General features: G+C 44.3%; 2 protein-coding genes across 2 annotated transcripts; both read left to right on the top strand.

Annotated features, from left to right (window-relative positions):
• Positions 1-1508: 1508 nt before the first annotated feature.
• LOC134965185 (Friend virus susceptibility protein 1-like) lies at positions 1509-2708 on the top strand. Its single transcript, XM_063941699.1, has one exon. The coding sequence runs from the start codon at positions 1509-1511 to the stop codon at positions 2706-2708; it is 1200 nt and encodes a 399-aa protein (XP_063797769.1).
• A 10685-nt stretch (positions 2709-13393) lies between these two features.
• On the top strand, positions 13394-16394 carry LOC134966997 (uncharacterized). Its single transcript, XM_063943999.1, has 2 exons — positions 13394-13562; positions 15097-16394. The coding sequence occupies exons 1-2, from the start codon at positions 13494-13496 to the stop codon at positions 16030-16032; spliced, it is 1005 nt and encodes a 334-aa protein (XP_063800069.1). The 5' UTR covers positions 13394-13493; the 3' UTR covers positions 16033-16394.
• Positions 16395-16799: the final 405 nt, after the last annotated feature.

The raw sequence follows: 16799 nt of genomic DNA, 5'->3' as shown, positions 1-16799 counted from the left end.
AGGGGATCCCTTGTGACCCCTACAACTAGTGCCCAGTCTAACAAATAATTAGCAGAAGACTGAAACTGGTGTCATGGGGTCAACTGTGACCCCCACGTCTAGTGCCCAGTCTAACTAACAACAGTCCTGAGTACAAAACTGGTGTCAGGGGGTCATCTGCGACCCCCATGTCTAGTGACCAGTCTAACAATCATCAGGCCGGAGCCCGAAACTGGTGACAGGAGGTCTCCTGCGACACTGGGCGGTCATCCTAGTCCTTCCTGTCTAGTGCCCAGTCTAACAAACAACAGGTCGAAGCCTGAAACTAGTGCCAGGAGGTCAAATTGTGACCCCCACGTCTAGTGCCCAGTCTAACAAACAATAGGTTGGAGGCTGAAACTGGTGCCAAGGGGTCACCTGCGGCCCCCACATCAAGTGCCCAGTCTAACTAACAACCGGCCTGAGTACGAAACAGGTGCCAGGAGGTCACCTGCGACCCCCATGTCTAGTGCCCAGTCTAGAAAACAATCGGCCGGGGCCTGAAACTGGTGCCAGGGGGTAACCTGAGACCCCCACGTCTAGTGCCCAGTCTAATAAACAATCGGACGGGTGTGATACCAGTGTGATATGAAAGGGTGAGAGTGGGGTTTTCTGACTGACTTCCATTTTGTGCCGCAGTAACTTTGCCACATAATGACAAGAGAATAACAAGGGTGTTTGTCTCATGGAACAAGATGTTCTAGAAGAAGGATTCTTAGAATAGACAAGGACTCATGTTGTTATTTTCAGAATAGACAAGGACTCATGTTGTTATTTTCAGTTTAGACAAGGACTCATGTTGTTATTTGCAGTTAGATAAGATGTTTCAGAACCCCCGGAATGTACCCATATATGGATAGATCATGTTGTTGAACACAAGTTATGTTAACCAATCACAGTACTGCTTATGCTATTATTCACCAATCAGTGTAAGACATATGTTTTTAGTTTTGTATAAAGGACGGGGAATGTTAGGGGAATTTTGGAATCCACCTGAGACGCTAGCAGACGTGCTGCGTGTGAATACCGAATTTCCCCTTGAGACGATCGTCTTGAGATTCCCCGATCCAGAGTGCTCAAGTGACGCTACAATATTCGGTAAGATGTTGATGTCGTTTCTTGATATTATACCTATATTTATGATTATGTATTAATACCTGACGAAAATACTATAAGAACTAATAAAGTATTTACTATTGAGACATAAAAGTGTTGTTTGTTTTGCTGCATTAAAGTGTAAGCCTGTTCTGGGCAATAGTGAGCGCAGAATGTATTGAGCAATCTCACACACCCTAGTTCTATACAGCAAGACATTTTTGGCGTAGTCGGCAGGATCTATGTTTTCTTATATCTCGGTGTAGGCTACTTATAGTCTAAAACGCTTTTGTACAGTGGTGGGTCCTGGCCAGACTTACCTCTGTTCAAAGTTTTGTCAATTGGCAGGTTGCCAAGTTTTTTGCCGATATATATAACAAAATAGCACGGTAAGGATGTTTCGTAAGAAAAAGACTGGAGCGGAGCAAATCACCGTCCCAGGGTGGACTGAAAGTCCCTACAATATTATAGCACAGGAGTTATTAATGTCAGGTTTAGCAGAATCATGGGATGGTAAACTCAAGAATGCAGAACCCCTCGATGTTGTACATGTACTTGAGGGGGTCCCTGCCAAGGCAGGTGATGTAATGGCGCTGGGAAGACGGTACTGGATACTAGTATCAGCATACCGTAAAATGCACCAAAGATATGAGCAGTTACAATCACGTTATTTAGATATAGAACAAACAGTAACTGAACAACAAGGAAAGATAGGATTGTTACAGTGCAGCAATCAGATGTTATTAGAAAAAGCCCAGAAATATCAGATTGTTGCCGAGAAGGCTGCTGTCAAAGTAGCCCAGAACAAATATAAAAAAAGAAAGGGAAGGGTAAACACCCGAAAAGTACGAGCAATTATTGCTTCTGCCGATCTTCAATGGGATCCCGATACATGGGATGGTGATGTATGGGATAGTAGTAGTGAGGAGGAGGGAGAGGACAAGGGGGGATGGGATCCTCCCAATCCTGTCATTGACCCTCCTGGGGCAAATGCTTGTCCTGTCTCGCGCAGGCAATTAACTAAGGTTGCAGAAGGTGGAGGGCAGGCAGTCCTCAAAGAAAAAATGATACTGCAAGATTTCACTCAAAATGAAGTCATGGAACTATTGACCAAATTTTCACAACGCCCCGGGGAAGGCGTCCTTACCTGGCTGGTCCGTTTGGTAGAGGATGGCGCTGGAGGGGTTGATGTAGATAGACAAGATGTTGCAAAATTTGGAACTCTATCCAAAGATAGGACAATTATGAGGGACGCACAGTTATGGTTCGCCAGAGAGGGTAATGCTCAAGTACAAACTAATCTCTTAACTGTGGTTGCATATGGGGTAAATTCCCGGTACACTGATGAGATGCCTACCTCTGACAAACCATGGACAACCCTCAGAGAGTGTATTCAACGATGTAAGGAAGAGGCTATGAAAGCCGCTGTGCTTTTAGAAGAAGCCGCTGAATATTTACAAGGAAGGGTTTCAGTAGCAGCTCGGGCTAGGCTCGTGAAGACAGCTCCCCCTGCATATAAGCCAGTGGTTCTGACATTATTAATTTCTATGACAGATCAAAGATGGGAAGATGTAATCGATAAGATGCGGGAATAACAGGACATGGGAGAATGGAATAGGGATAGAGCAGAGACAAACACTAGAGGAGGGAGTGGAGAACAGGGATACAGACAAACCGGTAACGCAGATAATAGAGTATCCAGACGGGAAATGTTCCAAGCTCTTTTGAAAGCAGGAATAGATAAAGAAACCATAGATGGGAAAGATACTCCCTATTTATGGAAATTGTATAAGCAAAAAATTTTGTCAGGCAAGAAAATTGCTTTTGCAGGGAATACCAGTGAGAAAAAGGTAAAAGAAGTTAGGGATCAAGAAAAAGCAATTAAGGGAGGAAAATTGCCTGACTGGGAGATGTTTGAAAAATTATATCCCTGGGAGGATATTGCCGCTAAAGTAGCAACACGTTTCAAGCCTACTGCTCCTCCCGAGGAACAGGAAGATTCAGAGGGTGATGCATAGGTAGCCAGCCAAGCCCCTGTATGGATTCGTCATGATGAGAGACCTTATGTCAAATTAGGAATCCATTGGTCACGGGGCAATGTACAAGAGGTCCCCACGTTAATTGACACAGGGGCGGAGGCTACTCTAATATATGGAAATCCCAATAGATTTAAAGGACCCCGAATTAAAATTGCAGGGTTGGGGGGTCAAGTAACTGAAGGGGTACAGGTGGAAATACCTCTAAAAATAGGAAATTTACCTATTAAGAAATGCCGAGTACTAATAGTACCCATTAGAGAATATATTATAGGCATTGATGTTTTAACAGGACTGACCCTTTATTTAGATACAGGAAAATGTAGTTTTGGAGTCAGAAGTAATTGTATTCAGGCCAGACCTATTGTGGTGGGAAAAGTAAAAATGCCCCCAGTACATGTCCCACCTGCAACTAAATTAATTGCAATAAAACAATATCGTATACCAGGGGGCCATCAAGAAATAAGCAAAACCATTAAGGAATTAATGGATACAGGAGTGGTACGATATACCACTACTGCTTGGAATAATCCGGTATGAAGCTGCATGTGACAGGATGTGAACAAGCTTACGAGTGAAACGCGTTATCCATTCCACAGCTGAATCAGAGCTGATGCCGCTGCCAGTGGGAGGCCCGTGAGCTCATACGCCCGTGATACGGGTTTTTCTCTACACACTCAATCTGTTGATTTCCTGAGATTTGGTACTTATTTAGCCAACTCTCATTCTGTTAGGCGCCGGGGTCCGCTCGGCCGTGCGGCCCGGCGCCTAGCAACCAGGGACGCCGTGCGCGTTCAGCCGCCGGCTCCCTGGCAACGCTAAGACGCCGGGCGCACGGAGCCGCTCTGACCTTAGCAACGGGGACGCCACGTTCAGCCGCGTTCCCCGTTGCTGGGTCTATTCTCATTACCCTGATTATGTGCTGGCCGTGCAGCATGCAAGCTGCACGGCATTTCTATTTGATTGTCCTGTCTGGATCCTGATTGGAGGGTGCCTGAATAAAGGCACCCTCAAGACTTCTTACAGACGCCGGTGATAGCTTCCTGTTTGCCTGTGTCTGCTGCAGAGAGTTCCCAGTCCCGGTCTTTTCGGTTGTTCCTGTCCTCAGAGATCCTGTACTCGGAAGTTACCATCTGTTCCTGGAGTCTGACCGAGCACCTTTAACATCTGGTGGTGTTCGTGAGTCGCGGCGCAGCCGTGTGTTGCGGCTTGTCCGCTTCTGTTTATTATTTTGTTTAATTGTGTTCTGGAGCTTTGCGGAGGATTCCGCTTCCACAGATCCACTCTGGTGTCCGGCGGTGCCGGATAGGAGTGTCGGATCAGTGGATCCTTGGTTGTCCTTTTTCCTGGCGGCTAGTCCGCACATACCTTTTGATTTAGTTAGTTAGCTTGTAACCCCTGGCCTGGTTGCTTAGTCAGAGGGCCCCTTGTTATCACCCTGTCTCGGACTTCCCCTTGTCTCCCATTAAGACCTGCGGGGGCATCGGGGTTGGGCAGACATAATCCGCCCTTCGAACGCGGCTGCCATGGGCTCAAGCAACCATAGTCTCGCAGGGGATTTCTGATAACACGGGCGAGACAACGGAGTTAGGGCGCCAGGGGTTACTAGGCTATCCAGCTCCCACAACCAGCTTATTTTCCTGTACTCAGATCCCTGCCATAAGATCTCCTCCGGTCTGGAGTGCAGGAATCATAACATTATTACCGGCCTACAAAAGAAAAGATTTAACTTACAGTAAATTTTTTCACTGTTTAGTTGGGAGATTTTTGTCGGCCTTATGAATCCCACCGGTGTTGGGCCAAACCCTGGCCAGCTTCTTGTTAGTCAGATTCAGGAACTTACTCAGATGGTTCAGGATCTGTCCCTCCGGGTGAGGTCACAGGAAGATCTGTTACGGACTTCCCCGAGGGTCATCCCTGAACCAAAAATGCATCTGCCTGACCGTTTTTCTGGGGATAGAAAACAGTTTTTTAATTTTAAAGAATCTTGCAAACTGTATTTTCGTTTAAGACCAGTTACCTCAGGTACAGAGGCTCAGCGGGTTGGGATTATTATTTCTCTACTTCAGGGGGATCCTCAGACCTGGGCTTTTGGTTTAAAGACAGACGATCCGGCCTTATCGTCTGTAGACGCCTTTTTAAAATCTTTAGGGCTATTGTATGACGACCCTGATAGAGAGGCGTCCGCAGAAAGTCAGTTGCGTGCTCTTAGACAGGGTAGGAATCCCGCAGAGAATTATTGTACGGAGTTTCGCCGTTGGTCGAACGACTGTGGCTGGAATGACCCAGCCCTGCGCAGTCAGTTTCGCCTCGGCTTATCGGAATCTATAAAAGACAGTCTCCTCCAGTATCCCGCTCCTGAGACCCTCGATAACCTCATGGAGCTATCTATTAAAATAGATCGTCGGCTCAGTGAGCGGAGGGCTGAAAAAGGGGCATCTGTCGGGTCCTCTCCCTGGGTTCCTTCCATTCCTGTAGACATAGAGGAGCCTATGCAGATTGGTCTCTCCAAATTGTCTCCGGAAGAAAGAACCAGGAGGCAAAATTATGGTCCGTGTTTATACTGCGGAGGTAAGGGACATTTTGCCCGTAGTTGTCCAAACAAGTTGGGAAACTTCCTGACCAAGTGAATTGTGAGGGGGTTCACTTTGGTCTGCAGCTCATCTCCTCAAATAATTCACTGTTGGTTCCTGCTAAAGTTTCCTATGGCAGCCTCTGTTCCTCGGTCTCTGCTTTTGTGGACAGTGGAGCTGCAGGAAACTTTATGGATTTAACATGGGCCAAGGCCTTAGGTATTCCTCAGCTAACCTTAGGTAGGTGTATCACCATGCATGGTTTAGATGGGAGTCCTTTATCCAATGGGGTTATTTCTCTATGTACACCTCCTGTTTTGCTCTCGGTGGGAGCTCTGCATTCTGAAAAAATTGAGTTTTTCCTTACCCATTGTCCAGCAGTTCCTGTGGTTCTGGGTCATCCTTGGCTGGCCTTTCATAATCCCGTCATTGATTGGCAGTCTGGGGAGATCCTACAATGGGGTACCATCTGTGATAAAGAATGTATTACGCTTCCTATCCGAGTAGCTGCCGCCAGTTCCGCACATATTCCTGGGGAATACCAGGATTTTGTTGATGTGTTTTCCAAGGGCAATGCGGATATTTTGCCTCCCCATAGGCCTTATGATTGTGCCATTGAGTTAATTCCTGGTGCCACGTTGCCTAAAGGAAGGTTATATGCATTGTCTGGTCCTGAAACTGTGGCCATGAATGAGTATGTGAAAGAAAGCCTTGGGAAAGGGTTTATCAGGCCATCTAAATCCCCTTTAAGTGCAGGTTTCTTCTTCGTAGAGAAGAAGGATGGTTCACTCAGACCCTGCATTGACTTTAGAGCTTTGAATAAAATCTCAGTAAAGAATACTTACCCTCTGCCGCTGATCTCTGTCCTCTTTGATCAGCTACGTTCGGCTGTTATTTTTTCTAAGATTGATCTTAGAGGAGCATATAACCTCATCAGAATCAGGTCAGGGGATGAGTGGAAAACGGCATTTAGTACTCAGTCGGGCCACTATGAGTATCTGGTCATGCCATTCGGCCTATCTAATGCTCCGGCAGTTTTCCAGGATCTCATCAATGATGTGCTCCGTGAGTTTCTGGGAAGATTCGTCGTGGTCTATTTAGACGATATTTTGATATATTCTGACTCCGTGGAACAACATGTTACCCAGGTGCGTCAGGTGCTAAAGAGATTACGTGAAAATCACTTATATGCCAAGCTGGAGAAGTGTGAATTTCATGTCACGGAAGTATCCTTTTTAGGGTACATTATTTCCCCTCGGGGATTCCGAATGGAACCAAAAAAGCTCCAAGCCATCCTTAGTTGGGCGCAACCCACCAATTTAAAAGCAATTCAGCGCTTTTTAGGGTTTGCAAACTACTATAGAAGATTTATTCACTCTTTCTCTGACCTAGTTGCTCCCATTGTGGCACTTACTAAGAAGGGAGCAGATCCTACCAATTGGTCATGTGAAGCGGAGTTATCTTTTCAGGCCTTAAAACAAGCCTTTGTCTCAGCCCCTGTCCTTAGACATCCCAACCCAGAATTACCTTTCATTATTGAGGTGGATGCCTCGGAGGTTGGAGTAGGGGCTATCCTTTCTCAGAAGGATCCAGATTCCCTTGAGTTACATCCTTATGCCTTTATGTCCAGGAAATTCTCATCTGCAGAATCCAACTACGATGTTGGTAACCGGGAATTGCTGGCTATTAAATGGGCTTTCGAGGAGTGGAGACATTGGCTTGAAGGAGCTACCCACACCATTTCAGTTTTGACTGATCACAAAAATCTTCAATACATTGAATCGGCTAAACGACTGAATGCCCGACAGGCTCGTTGGGCTTTATTTTTTACTCGTTTCAAATTCATTATCACCTTCAGACCAGGTTCCAAGAATACCAAGGCAGATGCCCTGTCACGCAGTTTCCTTCCGGTTCAAGACAACAGTCCTGTTACTCCCATACTTCCGCCTTCAGTCATTCAGGCAGGTCTCACACAGGATGTATTTTCCCAATTAAAGCTGCTTCAACATCAAGCTCCGGGAAATACTCCTGCTAGTTGTCTTTTTGTTCCTGAGTTTTTGAGAGCAACTGTTTTGGCGGAATTTCATGATAGCAAAGTTGCAGGGCATCCGGGAATCGCTAAGACTTTGGAATTAGTATCCCGCTCAGTATGGTGGCCTGGTCTTTCCAAAGACATTAAAGAGTTTGTTTTTTCGTGTCAGGTCTGTGCACAGCATAAAGTTCCCCGTTCTTTGCCTATTGGTCAACTTATGCCCTTGAAAGTTCCTCTTAGGCCATGGTCGCATATCTCCATGGATTTTGTGGTGGATCTCCCTCTGTCAGCCGGATGCCGAGTCATATGGGTGGTAGTGGACCGTTTTAGCAAGATGGCCCATTTTATTGCTCTTCCCCGATTGCCATCTGCCCAGGGATTGGCAGTCTTGTTCCTCCGTCATGTTTTCAGACTCCATGGGTTACCCACTGATATTGTTTCTGACAGGGGTCCACAATTCATTGCGCAATTTTGGAAGTCTTTTTGTGCTTCATTAAAGATGAAATTATCATTAACCTCCGGCTATCATCCACAATCCAATGGACAGACTGAGCGAGTTAACCAATCTCTAAAACAATATTTGCGTTTATACTCGGCCAAACTCCAAAATGACTGGTCTGAGTTTCTTCCATTGGCGGAGTTTGCTTATAATAATGCCTGTCATTCCTCCACCAATGTGTCTCCATTTTTTGCAGTTTTTGGTTTCCACCCCAGAGCTAATTCATTTTTTCAACATTCCTCTGTCTCCTCTCTGGCCCTGACCTCTCATCTTAAACTTATTTGGAAAAAAGTGCACCTGGCTCTCAGAAAAGCAGCTTTCCGGGAAAAAAAATTTTCTGACAGGCTCCGGCGGCCGTGCACTTTTAAAGTAGGAGACAGGGTGTGGTTGTCGACTCGCAACATCAAACTTCGACAAACCTCAGCCAGATTGGGTCCTAGATATATTGGACCATTTCTCATTATCAAAAAAGTCAATCCAGTTGCTTTCCGGTTACGTTTACCAAAAACTTTACGGATCGGAAATACCTTCCATTGCTCATTGCTTAAACCATATGTTTCGTCCAGCAGATTTCCTCGTAAAAAATCTCAGGGGAGATCACCAGTTAATGTACAGGGTCAGCAAGAGTTCTTGGTTGAGAAGGTTCTCGATTCCAAGTTGTCCCGGGGTCGGCTTTATTTTTTGGTGCATTGGAGAGGTTATGGGCCAGAGGAAAGGTCGTGGGTCCTGGATGAAGACCTTCATGCCCCAAAGCTCAAAAGGGCATTTTTTCGTGAATTTCCTCGGAAACCTGGCTTTAGGGGTTCCTTGACCCCTCCTCAAGGGGGGGGTACTGTTAGGCGCCGGGGTCCGCTCGGCCGTGCGGCCCGGCGCCTAGCAACCAGGGACGCCGTGCACGTTCAGCCGCCGGCTCCCTGGCAACGCTAAGACGCCGGGCGCACGGAGCCGCTCTGACCTTAGCAACGGGGACGCCACGTTCAGCCGCGTTCCCCGTTGCTGGGTCTATTCTCATTACCCTGATTATGTGCTGGCCGTGCAGCATGCAAGCTGCACGGCATTTCTATTTGATTGTCCTGTCTGGATCCTGATTGGAGGGTGCCTGAATAAAGGCACCCTCAAGACTTCTTACAGACGCCGGTGATAGCTTCCTGTTTGCCTGTGTCTGCTGCAGAGAGTTCCCAGTCCCGGTCTTTTCGGTTGTTCCTGTCCTCAGAGATCCTGTACTCGGAAGTTACCATCTGTTCCTGGAGTCTGACCGAGCACCTTTAACATCTGGTGGTGTTCGTGAGTCGCGGCGCAGCCGTGTGTTGCGGCTTGTCCGCTTCTGTTTATTATTTTGTTTAATTGTGTTCTGGAGCTTTGCGGAGGATTCCGCTTCCACAGATCCACTCTGGTGTCCGGCGGTGCCGGATAGGAGTGTCGGATCAGTGGATCCTTGGTTGTCCTTTTTCCTGGCGGCTAGTCCGCACATACCTTTTGATTTAGTTAGTTAGCTTGTAACCCCTGGCCTGGTTGCTTAGTCAGAGGGCCCCTTGTTATCACCCTGTCTCGGACTTCCCCTTGTCTCCCATTAAGACCTGCGGGGGCATCGGGGTTGGGCAGACATAATCCGCCCTTCGAACGCGGCTGCCATGGGCTCAAGCAACCATAGTCTCGCAGGGGATTTCTGATAACACGGGCGAGACAACGGAGTTAGGGCGCCAGGGGTTACTAGGCTATCCAGCTCCCACAACCAGCTTATTTTCCTGTACTCAGATCCCTGCCATAAGATCTCCTCCGGTCTGGAGTGCAGGAATCATAACACATTCCTGCATTGCGCTGCGGCTTCCTGCAATGTCCTTGGACACCAGGTAGCCGTATGCGCTCTAACGGGAACAGCAGAACGGCACACTTCTTCCTTCTAAATCAGTTAATTTTCCTGTCTTACTCTCTCATCTTCCCTCCGCTGATTACCATAGGCGCAGGTAAATCAAGAAGGAACGACAGCAGAAGTAACAGGTTCTTTCACTGGTTTCTTTCTCTCTCGTATTTTGGGAATTTTCATACACATACATATGCTAATATGACTATAGCCTGACCACATGATGTATTGTAATGATTTAAACTGGTATCTAAGTTATTCAATATATGTTCTTTGTGATTACGTGTAATTGAGGAGACGTAATCAACATTTTGTGTCTATTTGATATGTGGGAATGTGCCTCCCGCAAAATGCCACTAATGATTCCCGCAGGTTTTCGCACTTAACACTATTTAGTTCAATCATCATTATATACAATTATGTGTGAATGCAGACGCCTCAGATACATATGACCTGTTTTTTCATACAGTGGCTGTATGTTATGAGAAAATCTCCTATCTTGGATGTGACTGAACAACATATCGGCGGTTATAACAACGGAGGTATACCATATATCTCTCTATAGAGCACAAGAAAAGGTTTTGTGGCTTGGTTTTTGGTCTGTCTTTTCCTTATCAGCCTGGTGCTAATTCATGTGATTTCAATATACTCTTAGAGCACTCAATTGGTTATACTTATTTTGTGCGTAAGTAACCTACGGGTGAAGTGTTACAGCAAAGGACACAATTTATTCGCCTGAGTACAAAATATTGCTGTCTCCTTTGACAAATATTGGGTATAAATACCCGGAAAAAGTATGAATATTTGGATTCAATTTGATGATTGTTGCAAAAAAATCCCTATACCTTGTAGGAATGTGTGAACAACCAATCATTAATTGTAATAACAAGGGCACAGCATATTGCTTAGAGTATAACATAAATTTAGCTGTCCCCACAGCTTGAGGGTACCAATCACATATTTGAAACCTACATATGATTTTTTGCTCAAACTTGATTTAAATTAACACATCAGGCTGCAGGTAAAATGGTTTATGTTAATATAAACAGCTGGTGCTTTCCTCATAAATCTTAATTGTAATCCAATATAGTAATTTGTGTGTATATAAAATTGGAATACATTTGTATCAGTGTTGTCATTCAACCACACTCTGAGAATTCCCCATACGTGAGTTTGATTTGATTACAACTGGTTTCTTATACCTGAAAGATTGGCAACCGGGATAAGAGCCACTTAATAATTGAGGAAGAAATTCTATAGGTAGTGCTTAATGCACCTTGATATTTAGGATTGTTAATGTTAATGTATCCTGTACCAATCATTACCGCTAAGGATTTTTCAAATAAAACCCATATTAATATGGGTTCATGGTAATGGAGTTGTGTAGAGAATATGAAAATTAGTGGGCTCCATTAACTTTAATACCCACTTTGGGATTAATTCTATACCCAACTTTTTTTGGGAAGTAATTCTATACCCAAGTAATTTGCAGGACATATTTTCACTGCTGCACTTTTGATGATCAAACACAATCTCAGTCATTTTAATATCTAATAAAAGTTATGTTTTATTGATAACAGCATTTTTTCTGTACAGGTTTATATAAATAAGAGTGCCCCCAAAAAAGAGTCTTCTTTTCTTTCCCCAAACGTAATAATCCGGTATGGCCAGTGAAAAAGAGCGATGGCTCCTGGCGCATGACTGTGGATTATAGAGAACTGAATAAATATACACCCCCATTGACAGCCGTGGTACCGGACACAATAACTATTATAGAACAAATACAGGTGCATCCAGGGACCTGGTATGCCGTAATAGATCTGGCCAATGCGTTCTTTACTATACCTATAGAAGAGAGGGCACAAGACCGGTTTGCCTTCTCTTGGATGGGTAGGCAGTACACTTTTTGCCGATTACCGCAGGGATGGATACACAGTCCCACAATCTGCCAGAGAGTAGTAGGGGAACATTTAGATGAATTCAAGTTACCAGCTAAGATGCAGATATCACATTATATCGATGATATAATGATTCAAGGAAATACTGAAGAACAGGTCAAAGAACAATTAGACTTGTTAATAGAACACATGAAAAATAAAGGGTGGGAGATTAATCCCGCCAAGGTGCAGGGACATGCACAAGCGGCGAAGTTTTTAGGGATACAGTGGAATAAAGGACATAGGGAAATCCTCCCTAAAGCCAGGCAGAAGATCCTAGATTTCCCTACCCCCCAAAACAAACAAGAAACCCAATCCTATATTGGGCTGTTTGGCTTTTGGAGGCAGCATATTCCTCATTTAGGACAGTTACTTTCCCCCTTGCGAAAGGTAACACGCAAGAAATATGCATTTACTTGGGGGGAGGAACAGCAACAGGCATTTGAAGATGCCAAGCAAGCAATTCAACAAGCAGTAGATTTGTGGCCCATGGAAGATGGAGAGGTAGACTTACATGTATCAGCACAAGAACAATATGCTACTTGGTCACTGTGGCAAAAGCAAAGTGGCAAGAGAGTGTCACTAGGATTTTGGAACAGAAAATTACCCGATGCAGGAGAGAAGTACACTCCTTTGGAGCAACAGTTACTCGCTTGCTATTGGGCATTAGTGGATACTGAACAGTTAACAATAGGACACTCTGTATTGATGAGACCACGCATACCAATTATGCAATGGATAATGTCTAATCCAAAGTCAAATAGGATAGGGCATGCCCAAGAACAGAGTATTATAAAATGGAAATGGTATATTACAGAAAGGGCAAAACAGGGAGAGGGAGGTGTGGCATCCTTACATGAAAAAATTGCAGATATTCCAGTAGATGGAGTGAGTACAGCTTCTCCTCAAGAACAGCTGGAAGAATCACCAGTAAAATGGGGTAAACCTTATTCTGAGTTAAGCAACAAATCTCAATGTCACACATGGTTTACAGATGGATCTGCACGTTATGTTGCGGGAAGAAGAAAGTGGAGATCAGTTGCGTTTAATCCCCGCATGTCTAAGACATTAGAAATAGAAGGGGAAGGAAAGAGTAGCCAATATGCCGAATTATTTGCAGTATATTTGGCCCTTAGACAGGAAGTTGGAGGTGAATGTAATATTTATACTGATTCATGGTCAGTAGCCAATGGATTAGCCACATGGATGATGAGCTGGAAGAAACATGATTGGAAAATTCATGGGAAAGAGTTATGGGGAAAGGAAGTCTGGGAGGACATTGAAGTTATTACTAAACAAACAAAAGTAACTGTATTCCATGTTGATGCACATGTACTATTAGACTCACTTGAACGTTTGTTTAATTCACAAGCAGATGCACAAGCCGCCATTGCTAAGTCATCTCATGAGCCAGTGGCAGGAGAGACGAAGGAATTGGAATCATGGTTGCAGGGTACAGCCCTTTGGGCACACCAAAAGAGTGGACATCTGGGAGAAAAGGCAACTTACAGGTGTGCGCAAGAAAGGGGTATTCCCCTCACACTGGACATTGTGAAATCTGTGATTTTACGGTGTCCCTTGTGTCAACACTCCCAAAAGAGGGAAGTGCCCCATACTGTAATGGGCCATATTGGAAGAGGTAAGTTACCTGGACAAATCTGGCAGATGGACTTTATTGGACCACTGCCAGAAAGTCGAGGGTGTAAATTTGCATGTACAGCAGTAGATACATACTCAGGATTAATGGTAGCTTTCCCCTGTAAGACTGCTACACAATGGAGTACTATTAGGACACTTGAGATTATAGTACAATATTATGGTATGCCCTTACAGATTCAAACAGACAATGGTAGCCATTTTACAGGACAACAAGTAAAAAATTATGCTCTTGAGCATAATATTGAGTGGTTATACCACATACCTTATTACCCGAAAGCGGCAGGGTTAATAGAAAGAATGAATGGATTATTAAAATCCACTCTGAAAAAGGTTAATGGATCTGATAAGTTTGGGCAATGGATAAATAATATCTCAGAAGCTTTACAGATAATAAATAACCGACCATTAACAGAATCCACAACTCCTCTGATGAGGATGCTGACCCCCAACTTATCAATCAAGGCAGCACATAAAGTAGAAAGCCTTATTTATTGGAAAATTCACGAAAAGGCGATAGAACCGTACGGGTTCACTACGGCTGGCCGGCGGTCGGGCTCCCGGCGACCAGCATCCCGGCGCCGGGAGCCCGACCGCCGGCTTACCGACAGCTTGGCGAGCGCAAATGAGCCCCTTGCGGGCTCGCTGTGCTCGCCACACTACGGGCACGGTGGCGCGCTACGCTCGCCACACTATTTTATTCTCCCTATATGGGGGTCGTGGACCCCCACGAGGGAAAATAATTGTCGGTATTCCGGCTGTCGGGCTCCCGGCGCCGGTATACTGAGCGCCGGGAGCCCGACCGCCGGCAAACAGAAGACCACCCAACCGTACAGAGCTATGCCCATGTCGGCAGGGTTGGACATGTATGCTATAAACCCTGATGTTATTGTTCCTTATGGGATTAAGGTTATACCTACTGGGATAGGTTGCAAAATGCCTTCTAATCATTATGGACAGTTGTCAACCCGTTCTAGTATGGCAAAGAACGGAATAATAGTGATAGGAGGAGTAATTGACCCCGACTATCAAGGAGAAATTAAAGTAGTTGTGATAAATTTGAGCCCAGACCCCTGCGTAATCTGTGAAGGGGACCGAGTGGCACAATTGTTAATAATACCCATTTTGATAAAGCCTATCCAATTGGGAGAAGCTCCAATCGAACTTACTGTTCGAGGAGACAAAGGTTTTGGTTCATCTAACACTGTGAATGTAGGAGCAAAAATCTGGGTACAGAAGCCTCAAGGGCCGCCTGAACTGGCTGAGGTTATAGCTGTGGGAAAAGACAGAGTACTGTTAATAATGAAACCAGGACAAGAGAAATGGGAATATGTACCTCAAGAAAAATGTTATTTGCGAGAGTAACTTACACTGATTTTGTACCTATAGATTGTCGTGAGGCTCAGTCTTAGAATCCTTGGAATTGTATTATTGGTCGTCCCCTCTAGTACATGGACACCTGGATTGAAGATAGAGAAACGAGAGTTGCATACTGTACGGTGGGGATGGAACAATGCCACCAAACCAAGAACCCAAGATAATTACACTTGTCAGGCCAATCAGCGTTGTACTAATATAGTAAATATAACAATTCCAGGAACGATGTGGGCTGGACCGCCTGATCCACAAAGAAACCGATATCGACCTACATTTGCCTTACATCAGTCAGAAGGCAATATCACAATTAATGCTGCAGTAAATATAAGTTGCTGCTCCAAACCTTATAGGTTCCGATTTCTCCCTAAAGAAGAGAAGAATAAAGAATATAAGAATTGTTCTAAACAAGGAGCAACCACATATCGGTTAGCTGTAAAAGACGTTTTAATTTTGGTATGTCATAATGCTACTGAAATAAAAAATCGAACGTGGTGGGCACAAGATTTAATGTTTATTGATATTAATGCATCACAAATCGATATTGGACATGTTAAAAGATTACCATCTACATGTGAAAATGTAGGTACACAAGCTCAAAAGACTGTGTTAGTCACACAAGTTGTTTTCCCTCCCAATAATAGACAATGTATATCCTGGCAACGACGTGCCTGGTATGATACATTGTTGGGAGGATATGGGACTCTAACAGGAGTATTAAATGGAATAGATATTGAAACATTAGCTAATAGGATGCATAGCGCTGGTAGTAAATTAAATGACGGACTTACATTACAAGCAAAATGGATGCCTACTACTTTTGAGCCAGCCAAAATATCGGCTGGAATAGATACTTTAATGAACCAGCTAATTAATGCTAGTAATGATTTTGCTGTTGGATTTGACACCAACATTACTAAATTTATAAATTGGACCGTCTGTACACTATAGACTATGTATGAGCAACAACAAAAAGGCGTTATGCAAACTATGCTAATGACCGGAAATGAACAAGTATGGAGAACAATTTTTAATACAAATGTGTCCAGGGACGCTTGGATACACTTGGAAGCTGCTAAAATGATTTGTAATGACACCGTATGCCAAGGTATTTTAACTATGTATAATGTAACCAAAGTTATTCAAATGTGTAAATATATTGTAATGCCTTTGTTGTTAGGACCATCTGGTGGAGAATGGTACTGGTTCCCCACTATGAAAGGAGAATATATAGATGAGAATAATAGAACTCATGATTTGAGTATTTGTACACCCACTTTACAAGGCAAGATATGTAGAGTACAATCTGCAGTTTATGAACAACAGAAAATTAAACAAAATATATCTAAAGCTGAAAAAGAGGCAATAAAAGAATTGAAGGAAGACAGAAACATCGTCATAAAACCGGCCGACAAAGGCGGCGGAATGGTCATTATGGGAAGAGAGATGTACGAAAAGGAAGTAGAAAGACTTCTTTCAGATAGAACCACTTATGAAGTCCTCAAACAAGACCCCACCGGCCAGTTTCTTCAAGAATTAGAGATACATTTGGAAGAAGGGCTACAAATAGGAATTCTAAGCAAAAAAGAATACGATTTCATCCTACAAAAACATCCGAAAATACCCACATTCTACTGCCTACCGAAAATCCACAAAGATCTCAACAACCCTCCCGGCCGACCAATCGTTTCCGGAATAAGCTCAGTTACATCAAATTT

This window comes from Pseudophryne corroboree, chromosome 10 (genome assembly GCF_028390025.1).
Source record: "Pseudophryne corroboree isolate aPseCor3 chromosome 10, aPseCor3.hap2, whole genome shotgun sequence".
In the NCBI taxonomy this organism is placed as follows: Eukaryota; Metazoa; Chordata; class Amphibia; order Anura; family Myobatrachidae; genus Pseudophryne; species Pseudophryne corroboree.
The sequence above is the reverse complement of the archived record's forward strand: the minus strand, read 5'-3'. Positions and strand labels throughout refer to the sequence as shown.

Excerpts from the sequence above, each read along its gene's own strand:
- LOC134966997 (XM_063943999.1), top strand. The coding sequence starts at position 13,494 with ATGGTTGCAGGGTACAGCCCTTTGGGCACACCAAAAGAGTGGACATCT. Across the intron at positions 13,563-15,096 it reads GGAGAAAAGGCAACTTACAG|ATTGTCGTGAGGCTCAGTCT; the intron begins GTGTGCGCAAGA and ends TTGTACCTATAG.
- LOC134965185 (XM_063941699.1), top strand. The coding sequence starts at position 1,509 with ATGTTTCGTAAGAAAAAGACTGGAGCGGAGCAAATCACCGTCCCAGGG.